The following is a 12,997-nucleotide window of genomic DNA, read 5'->3' on the forward strand; positions in this document are numbered from 1 at the left end:
ATTAACATTGCAATTTCACTAAAATAAAACAAATAATTAACAAAAGCCAACTGCAATAATAAATGCAGCTGTATATCTGGAATTTTGTATGTTGGTTATGTCTTTTAATATAAAAACATCGTGTCAGGCAAACTAACTGTGAGAAGTATCACGACTGAGTCACTAACCTAAATAATTTTCCAGTTGTGAAGCAGGCAGGATAATACTAACTCCAACTATTCGTAACATATAACTACCAATAAAAATGAAAAAGGAACCACCACAGCGTCTCGTATAGTTTCTCACAGTGCTTCCTTTTGGTTGAAAATATGTTGTATATAGCTTAGTATTTAATTAAATCTCTGTGTACTTATATCAATAGGTTCCTTAGTTCTTAGACAGTAGATGTATTTGCGTAGTTTTTCTGTTTACTTCGTATTTACGTTAGGTACATATCGGATTCCTGTTTTGTTGCACCTTTTTCCAGTCTGTCATACATGCACACAGGTCAATGCCTCCTCTCCTGCCACTGACGTATTGCTGAGCGCGTGACAGCTGAGCCATAAGCTAATTTCGTTTATAATTTCGCTTCACATGAAGTGGTGCATTACTTCTCATTGCTGTTAATTTTATGCTTACGTGTACAAATCAAAAGAATTTCAAATGCCTAGACACATTACTTCATCTTAAAATACACTCCAGAACAAAAATTACACTCAGAATTATGTACGCTATGTACCAATCTTGCGATAAAAAAAAGTTACCATGCTTTGTCATTCTACAAAGGCTTTTATATCTTTGTGAGGGTGGAGACCCTTGTCTCTCCGTTTTCTGATAGGCTAATCTGTATGTCCCAGTATTCTGGAAATTACATATCATCCTGAATAGAGTAATTGCCACTTCTTATTCAGTTTGCCAGATTTTATTGATTTAGGGTGCGTCCATAAGAGGACTTGTTGCCCTTCAAAAAATTATGTAACACGTTTTAGTTTCTTGTTATAAATTTTCCTTCTATACTCGGCCCTATTTTCTATTGTAACTATGGCTTGTCTGATTTGGTCTTGTAGTGTCATTTCTGTAGTGGGTACCTTTGGTATGGGCGACTCCCACTCATTTGTTTCTTTTGTCCAGAACATCAGTTCATGAGGTGTGACACCTATTGAAGAACGTGGAAGGTTATTGACAACTTGCATGAAGGGAGTTACGTACTCTACCTATTGTGTGCGTTTGTGAGGGATATACATCCTAATAAATTGGTTAAATTCCGTTAAGACTCTTTCTATTGTGTTTGCTTCTGGGTGAAAAAGGCTTACTAATATATGCTTTATACCCTGTAAGACTATAAAATGTTTCCACTTTTGCCCAATGAAATATGAAGCATTATCAGTTAGTATTACCTGTGGTTTACCTACTCTTCTCAAATAGTCTCCCTCAATTCTTTGTCTGATATTTGTGGCTGTTGTATTCTTAATGTCGTACAATTTGATATGTTTCGAGAAAATATTGTATAGTGCTACTACATAACTTATTCCTCCTTTACTTCTTGAATGTGAACCAGCTATGTCCAGGGATAATATATCTAGAGGGTTTTTTGTGAGTATTGGATATAGCTCGGTATATTTTGACACACTGGACTGTTTTGATTTTTGATATATTGCACACTTTCTTAATGCCTGTAGGACTCACCTTCTCAAATTTGGAAAATAAAAAAGTGCTGCATTTTTTCTGTACATTAGCCTACTCCATAATGTTCCAATACTTCATGTGTGTGTCTCACAAATTCATCTATATAATCTTCAGGAATACATACACTTCCCAATGATCAGATTTTTCATGTTTCCTATTAAACAAAACGCCCTTGTACTCCTGATGCCATTTACTTACCTCTTGCTTCAGGTTTTGCAAGACTTTACTCCATCTGCTCTCTTTCTGTAGTGTACTTTTCATTTGCTTACAAAACTTATGTTAATCAGTCTGTTGTACATATCCATTGTATTAATAACGTTCTGAGTTCTGCATCCTGCTCTGTTAATTCACCAAATTCCTCTATACTTTGCGGTAACATGTTAAAGGAAATGACAATGACTGATGGTCACAGTGAACTTTGGTATTCTGGCTCCACAAAAAATATTCAAACTTTTTAAATGCCCATATTACAGCTAAACTTTCCAGTTCTGACATGGAGTGAGATCTTTCTGCTTCTGATAATGTGCGACTAGCAAAACTGATGACCTTGGGTACTTCCTTACCTTCTTCCTCTCACATCTGGAACAAGCATGCCCCCAGCTCTTGAGATGAGGATCTGTGTATAGACAAAAATCCTTGGACATATTAGGGTGCCTAAGAATGTTTGCATTGACTAATGCTTGCTTAATGTTATTAAATTGCTCCTGACACTTAACATCCCTGAACCAAGGCCTATTTCTTCATAACAAGTTGAGCAATGCATCACTGTTCATCAGTTGTTGGGCTACAAACTTACGAAAAAACGAAGCTAGTCCTAAAGAGGCTTTTAGTGGTTTTTTATACCTTAGAGCTGGACAATTGCATAAGGCATCAAGTTTTTTCAGATCAGGTAATATACCTTGTTCTGGCACAACATGTCTTTAAAACTTGACTTCCTCCTTTCCAAAATCTGACTTTTTGATACTGGTTGTTACTCCATAGTCTGCAAATCGTTGAAGCAGCTGTTCAATGAGCCTGATATGTTCTAACCAAATAGGTATAGCTATTAGCATGTCATCTACATAAACAGTGACTTTGCTAAGCAATTCTGGTCCTAAAACCTTATCTAGTGCAGATATAAACACTCCTGCACTATTGTTCAGTCCAAAAGGTAGAAAACAGAATTCATACTTCTGGATCCACAAATAAATGCTGTATATTTTTGACTTTCTGCGTGGAGCTTTATTTGCCAGTAGGACATCTTGAGATCGAGTATACTGAAATATTTTGTATTGTAAAACTTTAGAAGCTGTTTGTCCAAGTTGTATAGTCTTATGTGTACTGGTACTATAATTTTATTGATACCTCTAGCATCGAGAACTAATTTTACAGAACCATCTGGTTTGCTTATTGCCAATATTGGACAACAATAGCGTGAAAATGAAGGTTGTATAATTTCCCATTCGGTCAAAATGATTTATCTCTTCCCTTACAGCCTCTCGTTTTGCCCGTGGAATAGGATATGACATTACACAAAATGTCTCATTTGGATAGACTTCAAATTTATATTCATAGTCTTTGATTAGTCGTGCCTCCTTACTGAAAACATAGACATACTTAAATAAAGAGTTAGAAAGTTCTTGTCTTTGCATCTCATTTAGTACCTGTGATTCACTCTCCCATTTCGTAACTAACCTCAGTGTTTGCTTCTTGTTCAGTATCTAATTTATTTGTGAAATATACAGCTGGAAAGGAATATTGTACTACTACATTTGACTCTGGTTTGTTTTTGTTACTTTCATCAGGTGTTTTGACTAAATCAATAGAAAAAATATGATCCTTTACAAAAAAATGGTGGCATTTACTCTGACCTACGTCCATCTGTGTTTTGTATGTTCTACACATGTCCATGCCAATAACATAATCAACTATAAGTTCGTCGATTATAAGAAAGTTGCACTTCACTGTGAAATGTTCAGTTTGTAATGAATTTAGTGCCCGATGTTTAACCAATTCGGTCTTGCTGTAGCAGTTTGCACCTTACAAATTTGGACAGGAAATGTTGGGAATTTTCCTCTGTTCTTCAATTCACAAAAAAATGCATTTGTCATTAGGTTAGTAGTTGAACCTGTATCTAAAAATAACAGTGTCTCAATGTTAAATATTTTCATCTTATAGGTTGCATGTACTTGTTCTTCCTTGACTTTATCTACTATATCTAATTCATGCTGAAACAAATCATCCTTGATGTCACCTCGTTTGTCAAATCTTATGAAACATGTTTGTAGTTCTGCCTCACCCCCACTCCCTGAGAGGTTAGTAACCTGGGGTTTAACTATGACTGGTTGGTGTTTTCCAATGGGGTAGTGTGACTTAGTTCATTACTTGGGGAAATTTCAGTGAGTTGCACCGTGTGTATACTTCGCTAATTTGTGTCGTTAGCTGCCGTACAGTTACTCTGCTGCCCAAAGGTCGGCTGCAGTACAGTGTAAGGCATGGCATTGTTAACGTGCGTCAGCCACTGCTGCTGCTGGCTGTTTCTGTTTATGTTCGGCATAGGGTCTTGTGGTGGTGAATTGTAATTCGATCTTGCATTGAAATTACCCCTGTTGCTTTGAAAGTTTCTTTTAAATCGTTTGTATTTTCCATTCCCATTACTGTACTTGTTACCTCTGGGTAGATAACTTTTCTGGTGTGTACCATCCTTGCTGTGTGTTTAGATCGTGTTTTACTGGTTCAGGTATTTTTCAAAGTATCCACGTAGACTACCGTATTTGCCATTGAATGGTGCAGGGTTGAAAACCTCGAGTCTGAGTCTTTCTTGCACTGCCTCAGACCAGTATTTGTGGAGGAAGCTCGTTCAAATGGGATATAAGTGCTGCAACATTTGGCCACTTCAGTTGCCCATAAAAGCAGATCACATTGTGTATATCCCACGATAAATCTCATTTTCTGTGCTTCCGTCCAGTTGCGTGCAAATACTTGACGAAAGGCACTGATATAATCTATGGGATTCATTCTTTTACCTTCAGTTGAGACTGTAGTAAACTGTCCATATCTCAGCAAACCTTCATCTGTAAAAATAGTTGATAGACACGTGGCATTTTCGGTCGTATTTATGTTGTTACTGTAGTTAACTGTAATTCCGGCTGGAAATTTTTCAGGTATTGGAGTTGTCGGTATGTTTACATTTTTCACTCTACAACTGTCACTGGTACCTGCTGTGGGACTCATGACACTATAGCCAATGTATTATTTACATGCATATTTCGAGATCTGGTAATCTTTTCTTCTAAAAGATTGCAGATCCTATCTTCTGCGGGTTGTATGTTAATGTTTACCTTGTTCACTGTTTCATTTTCTTTTTTTATGAATAGCCTTTTCTATTAAATCTATGTATAACTTACAATCGGTTCCTAATTTCTCTGCAATAGTATTACCCTTATCTAACATACCTGCTTCAGCTTGATTAATGATATCCCTCAGATTTTCATTGATCTTGTCTCTCTCCTTCATAGCACATGTTGAGCCAACTTCTAATGTTGCCAGCCTTAAAGTAAGCTCTTTTACAGCTAGAGGTACACTTTTATAGTCTTCATTTAGTTTGGTAATGACAGTGGTTACCTTTTTTACTCTCAGAACCAGATGGTTTTGTGTGGCTTCAGAGTTTGTGTTTGTGTCTGTGATTTTCTTTATCTGTTGCTCTACTAGATCGTGATGGTCATGAAAAGAGTCTACCTTCTGTTTTAACTTCGTAATGCTACTGTTAACTACAGAAAGTGCTTCATGCCTTACCCGTGTTTTAATATCATTCAATTTTTTGTCGATTTCAGTGCAAAAATTTTTGGCTAAGTCATCGAATTTCTGTGAGATCGTATCCTGCAAATCCTTGAATACTTGTTTTTGTTCTTGCTTCATTGCTTGTAGATCTTGTGTAACTGTATTTTGTTGCTGTTTTACTGTGTTCATATCTTGTGTAACAGTGCTTTGTTGCTGTTTTATCATGTTCATATCTTGTGACAAATTACTGAAATTGGTGTTCATGTTGTGTTTCGTATCATCAAATTTCGCATTTATGTTAGATAGTAACAGTTACAGCAGTACTTCAGTTGTACTACTGTGGTTGCTGTCAGCTGTACTTCCCAAGTTAATGATTGTGTTGTGACTAAGAGATGTTTGTAAGATGTTGTCAAAATCTATATTGCAATCGCTCCCCAATGAGTGGTGCGTCAATCTAGGAGATGCATGACATTGTCTCATCAGTTGCAAAAATCGTGTCGTCAATGTCGTTCTGCTGTGGAGTGTCGCTATCATTTGTCACACCTGCAACACCCATCTCTGATCTACTTAAACTTTCTGCAGTAGGCATGCATCGCACCTGAACTTCCAATTGTCCGATCATGCAACTCTATGCCATCTCGGCTGATTGCGTTTTCGCTATCGCTGTCAAGAACGGACATATATTTTTCTGCCATTTGTATGAATACGCAAACAATAGAAATTTCCCAAAAATGTTAAAATTTCATATGATAATTATTATACTTGACAATTGTGATTTAGGAACTGTCAAACCTTGTTATACGTCAATTATGATGTGCAAACTATTGTGTCACAATTCTTTATATTTTACTGACATGCATATCACACTGAAAAATTTTTGTAAATTTTTCTCAAAATTCAACAAAAGGGAGTAATGAGGAAAAGATTTCTATCTACCTCAAAAGCAGTGCTGCCAAGAGTAACCATGCAAGCAACTTGTGTAGCCATCCTACCTTTGCTGCGCCAAACAAAACAGCTTACTATTGAAAATTTTTATGTAATCTGCATCCAATTCTTATTCCTTTCCAAAATTTCTCCTCAATTTTTGCCTTTTTGCAATACTTGCTCCCCATTGTGTTTCTTGCAAACAGAAACACTAGACGATTAGTTTTTATGATTCATAACAATGTCATAGAAATTTTTTACTATAACAACAGTTTACAACTACTCACAACCAGTGCCCTGATGTCCTGGCACATACATTGCCAGTTGTGTTGCAATAACAAAAATATAAATAAAAAATAAAATATTATTACTAACTATTGTTAGTTAGTCACATGAAAACACATTTTTTTAGGATATAATACGTTTGCGTTATTAGTAATGTTCTGTGCTTATTTGAATTTTTTTGTGCTACCAGACTTCACTTACATTTCAGTTGTAGTTGCAGGCAGTGGACTCCAAGAACACGGGCGCTTGTCATAATCAAGAAAACGCTCCTTATATGGTCTTTACTTCACTTCAACAAGTAGAAAATACTTCATACTGTTGTTCAATATACTATTATTCATGTGTACATATGATACATAAAACTCATAATGCTTCATATTTAAAATAGCACGTCTTCATCGCCCTTCTACATGTGAGAGAGATGTGTAAAAACAAAAAACTGTACAAATAATTGAATTATTGTTTTTTCGTTTGTCTGCGCCTTATCATGCACTCATAATTAACATCTTTGCCAACTCTTCTGGTCGATCAGTGTTTCATTTTTTGTTTTTCAATAAATATTAACTTTACAATATCCTGGAGGTCTTTCATCATATACCTACACAACTTCTTGACAGAACCCATGCTAATCATCAAAACTGACTGTCGATAACTCAGTTTCAAAAGTGGTCATATGTAGGATATCATCTGTTACTCAATACAAGACAATTTACAATTGTCAAACCATACGTTTTTCTCTATCAGTGTCATTTTCTGACAATGAGTGTGGTGCAATTGAGATGGAAAATCGGCATCGGCACCATCCGTACAAAGTTTAACTCAGCTGTTTTCGTGACAATATACACAATTTCTGAACTCATAATTTGGCAGCAACTCATATACCCAACAGAAATCCACTACACAATCGAGTATTAAATTTTGCCAGTTAAGAGTATCGGGACTCGAGACAACAACAACTTCACCCATTCCTACTCAACACTAATCGTTACATAACAACACACTAAACACTTTCCGTATCTCCCGTCACAACCGCCGCGCTTTCGATGTATTTCGTCGTTCGATACGGAAAGCTTCTTGGAAATAACTGTAAAGCAAACAATAACAATGTTTACATGGGGTCCCAAAACCTGTTTATAGACCGATTTCCCAATACCACCTTTGGTTGGGCAAATAAACACTCTAAAATCGATTCTGGAATTCCGCTTCTTGCAGCCGGTTTTCCACTTCCACAATCAATTTTCGCTACCATGTAAAAGCACAATAATTTTTGAAACATGCTTGGGCTGTCAGATTACGATTAGTTTAAAAAATTTCATGTAATATAGACAGATTGACTTTTTGTATTGTGAAGTAAAATTTATTTTTTATTTATTTATTTATTTTTTTTTTTTACGTCCTGAAATCTTGGAGGTTCATATATAATACCCTAGATGTTGGGCAAAGTTTCATTAAGTTAAGGATAATACATTGCAATAAAATACACTTAATGCAAGTCGGCGCTTTTTCACTGTCATTTTTAATACTTGTGTGTACATAATTTCCAGGAGAGAGGTTCTTGGCTTCAGATGTGCAGTATATTTAGAAATTCAGTTTTCAAGATACAGTAATATTGAGTAAAAACAGTTTTGCAGAAGATATAAGGCTACAGATTTTTTAAAGTTATGTATTTTGTTAATGGCCTTTAAGAGACTTTGCAGGCTATTAAACATTTGTGATCTTGAGTGATATACACCTTTCTTGCACAGGATGATATAGCAATTATTTCTGTGTATGTCAATATTTGACAATGTATTCACATACATTTTTTAGAATAAATACATTTTCCTTTTAGCATGTTTTTTTTACACACATGATAACCTCAACTGTGTAGATAAATGGTAGCTATAGAAACCTAAGATTTTTAAAGAATAGTTTATATGATTTTCGGCTGTTTGCATTTTTCATTATCCTCCAAGTCTTTCTTTGGGTTTGCAGAAGGTTGTTATGCTACGAGGGGAATTTCCCGAGAATATGGCCATATCTCAAAATGGAATGTATGCAAGCATAGTAGACCACTCCAACTGTTTCGGAATTTGTGTTGTTCCGTTTAATTCTGATGAAAAATATTATTTTAAAGGTAAGAAAACATTTCATTAACTTTATAATTACACCCTGGATACGAAAAAAAACACATTTACTGAAAAAAACACAGAAGTTACATACAAGCCAAGAATAAAGATATTGACAGCAGAGTCATGGAGCAGCACATAAATATAGATGTCAAGGAATTTTTTCTTTTCTTCAAGCTACAGACATAGGATCCTTTCAATATTGTTTCAATTAAACTATGTTGTTTGCCTTTACACGTGTACTGGGCCCATAACCTGATGAAAAATATTATTTTAAAGGCAAGAAAACATTTCATTAACTTTATAATTACACCCTGGATACGAAAAAAAACACATTTACTGAAAAAAACACAGAAGTTACATACAAGCCAAGAATAAAGATATTGACAGCAGAGTCATGGAGCAGCACATAAATATAGACGTCAAGGAATTTTTTCTTTTCTTCAAGCTACAGACATAGGATCATTTCAAATATTGTTTCAATTAAACTATGTTGTTTGCCTTTACACGTGTACTGGGCCCATAACCTGATGAAAAATATTATTTTAAAGGCAAGAAAACATTTCATTAACTTTATAATTACACCCTGGATACGAAAAAAAACACATTTACTGAAAAAAACACAGAAGTTACATACAAGCCAAGAATAAAGATATTGACAGCAGAGTCATGGAGCAGCACATAAATATAGACGTCAAGGAATTTTTTCTTTTCTTCAAGCTACAGACATAGGATCATTTCAAATATTGTTTCAATTAAACTATGTTGTTTGCCTTTACACGTGTACTGGGCCCATAACCTGATGAAAAATATTATTTTAAAGGCAAGAAAACATTTCATTAACTTTATAATTACACCCTGGATACGAGAAAAAACACAGTTACTGAAAAAAACACAGAAGTTACATACAAGCCAAGAATAAAGATATTGACAGCAGAGTCATGGAGCAGCACATAAATATAGACGTCAAGGAATTTGTTCTTTTCTTTTAACAAATTCTCATTCCATAGGTCATTTTAGATAGTTTAGAATTTCAGAATGTGATGTGGGAATTTCATTTACGGTTGTCTTTAAGTAAGTGTCAAGAAATGTTGTTTCATTGACAATGTTAATTTTTTGGTTTCCATAGACATGTTTGGGTTTAATGGATTTTTATTTTACTATGTGTGAAAGTGTATGGCGACTGTTTTTTGAGGGTTCATCGGTAGCTTGTTCCTCACAAATCACCCCGAAATCTTTTCATTTGCGACTTTAGTATATAGACTAAGGGCCTTTCCCTTTTCACCTTCAATCAATAGACTGGTGTCGCATGCAAATAGGACTGGTTCAGAGTATCGAACACATAGAGGGAAGTCCTTTATGAAAACTAAGAAGAGAAAGCGACCAAAAATTGAGCCGTCTGGTACACCACGGGTTACTTTGAAACGTTTCGAGTGATAAGCTTGGAGTTCGTTTTATTCCATATGTTTGATCTCTGGTACAGAAATATTACACTGAACATTAAGCTGTCTACTTCTAATTTTTCATTAAAAAGAAATAGTGATTGTGATGACTACATCAGAAACTGCAACAGCTGGTTTCCAGGTGCCATAGTTGATTGGGCTAGCAAATTTGCTTCAGCCCTTGTAAACACGACAGCGAAAAACACGTTTCCGAAATTCGGTTTTCGTCTTCCGGAAGATATGCTGCATGTAAGCGTAGCGACTGTCGACTTTATTTTAAGTTCCTATATTATTTACGACGCTTCACTTTACGAAATACAGACCTTTAAGTCTGATTAAAATGGTAAGCCTACCTCGTTTATCGATTTCTGTTGTATCGCACGGTTTCATTTTTTAGAAAAATGGAATGTGTGGGTAAAGCATACAGGGAAATAAAATAGAATGAATTTTCTGATAACATTATTAATACCAAAATCACACTATTCTTTGGATTGGTGGGCAATAGAACTGTCACCGTGGTTTTCAATAGTTTTGAAATAGTTAATTTGTTCTTCTTTACAAATTTTTCTTATCACGTAATCAGAGGCTGTATTCTTTCGCGTTCTCGTGACCCTTCTTTACTATCTTATAGATAGGCAAGAAGCGAAATATGACGATATTTTGCCGACAGCTGCTGTTCGACATCCAGTTTAGCTGGTGTAATCTTTCACCGACCCTGTCCAGAGAAGTTAATAACACAAGCGTTCCGCCATAATGTTATAATGCGACTGGATTTGTTTACAGTAGATGATACTGTTTTACTTGTTGGGGAAGGGAATTTTTCCTTCTGTGTTGATCTTGTATCAACAAAGAAATTTGTCAACATCACGGCGTCATGCCTAGATACTGAAGTGAAAACAAAGAAGGCTGAAGAGAATGTGCTTTACCTGAAACAGAAAGGTTTGGCTTGTTTTCATATGTATTACTGTATGCATGTGTGTATCGCTTTGCTTTATTACGTGTATGTAGATGAAGTTATTGCATATTACCTTACGAAGCTCTTGTATATTTACATGAATGAAGGCATATTTCATACGTAACATTATCCAACCGGACGTCGTTTTGGGAAGTTCAACCGGAGGGAATAAAAGATGATTGTGAATTAATTGCGAGTAAATGTACAGAAGGCAGAACATTATAGTGGAGAATGGCGTGTGCATTGTATCATTCCTATTGCGCGTTCTTGGAATCTACTTGATCTCAGTGAACGAGTTCTGTGCGAGATGTTTGGCAATATAGCGTTTATGCATGCATCGTGATGTGGAAGACTAATTTCATTTGAGGACTGCTGTTGGTTCATACGTGTTATTATTTTCATTCGTTACTTGCGTTGTATCTTTCTGTAGTTAAATACTTACTTTCCAAATTTCTTTAAGGTAGTTGTTAAAAATGCAGTTTATCTGACTTCTTCAAGAGACAAATTTATGAGGAACTACGTAATATTTCTACTGAATTTCAGAAATTTTTATTCTCCAGATGTCACCAATTTACAAATTTGATTTCTTCACACTTGATTAAGTGCAACAGTTTGTTTTTCTACTGTAGGCCTATTAGTTTTTGGCATCCAGGTTGTTGTGACAGATTGACCTGTAGTGACCACCACTTCATCCATTCTTTGAACCAGTGAGGCTACACATTTGTAAACCAGCTAGTCATTATATTCCTTCTTGCACATCAAAAGTTCTGATTCTAGAAATGCCTCTCTATTTGGAGTGACACGTTGCATTTTTCTTCTCAAGGAATGTCCATTTCATATACTCACCTATTTCGTGTGAATGTCATTTCCTCATTAGCCAGTATTACAGAGAGGGAGAGATGATGAGAGCGCTGTGATTAATAGTTCCCTGGTGAATACATGATACCGCACTTCCAAGAATATGTAGACATATGTTATAATTCAATAGACAAGGCAGTACGATGCCGACTCAGGCTCTGTCCCTGTTGACTGGTGTGTAGGCAGGCAACAACTCCATTCTCTCTCAAAAGATAGAGAGAGGGATCTGCAGATGATGCAAACAATCGAAGGTTTCAGCGTTCTGCGCAACTGTTATACTTCCTTAACTGTCGAGATCCTTTGTAACTACCATGCAGGTTATAGACCATATGTTCACATTGAGTCAGTTTCTTAAAGAACTGAGAAAATCAAAATGGCCCAGGATGTCTTCCATTATTTTGAAGAGAGATGGACGAGTTTTCCACACTGCAGCATTCGCTCATGATAAATAGGCTACCCTTGGTGTGAAAATGAAGTTAAGTTACGTCATACTGGGCAAAATAACAGAGTCAGCGGGAGTAAATTTAGAACTTCCAATTAAAGTCTGCCTGCACAACCACAGATATGCTGCTGATCTGTAATGAAACCTGCTGATGCCACCCACCTACTTTGACTCATGATGTGTTCAAAGTAGCAGGCATAAAACTATCATCTGACTTCTGTATGCATAAAATATGCTCCATAACAAGAATAGAAGGTGCTTGGAAGAAAATGCTGACCCGTAATTTAGTAAAGGTTAATTGCATCACACAATCTGTTGAGTTTTTTTAATGCACCATGTACTGGTTACAAGAAGTTTCCTATGTACTGTTAGAAAACAAGGTCTACTCAATAAATTTCTTTGTGTTATTGTATTTATGCCCTTGTCTTTGAAACTTAAACAATGCAGTAACTCAAAATACATTCATATGGGTTACCACTTTCTGTCGACAAACAGTTCTGTTGTAGCTATTGGGTTGTATTATAAATGATGCAAGACATCCAAATATATTTTCGAAGTG

The 12,997-nt window shown here is 35.7% G+C and overlaps 1 protein-coding gene across 3 annotated transcripts in view; it reads left to right on the forward strand.

Moving 5' to 3' along the window:
* The first annotated feature begins 10,856 nt into the window (after window positions 1-10,856).
* The window catches only part of LOC124596537 (semaphorin-2A), a 170,254-nt gene continuing 168,113 nt past the window's right edge, over window positions 10,857-12,997 (forward strand). The window contains exon 1 of one of the 3 annotated variants that reach the window (XM_047135713.1): window positions 10,857-11,122. In XM_047135713.1, the coding sequence (XP_046991669.1) occupies window positions 10,945-11,122 (178 nt within the window). In that variant the 5' untranslated portion in view covers window positions 10,857-10,944. The remainder of the gene's footprint in view (window positions 11,123-12,997) is intronic. The other 2 variants (XM_047135712.1, XM_047135714.1) reach the window with 2 other exon arrangements.

The sequence above is a fragment of the Schistocerca americana genome, chromosome 2, assembly GCF_021461395.2.
Source record: "Schistocerca americana isolate TAMUIC-IGC-003095 chromosome 2, iqSchAmer2.1, whole genome shotgun sequence".
Lineage (NCBI taxonomy): Eukaryota > Metazoa > Arthropoda > Insecta > Orthoptera > Acrididae > Schistocerca > Schistocerca americana.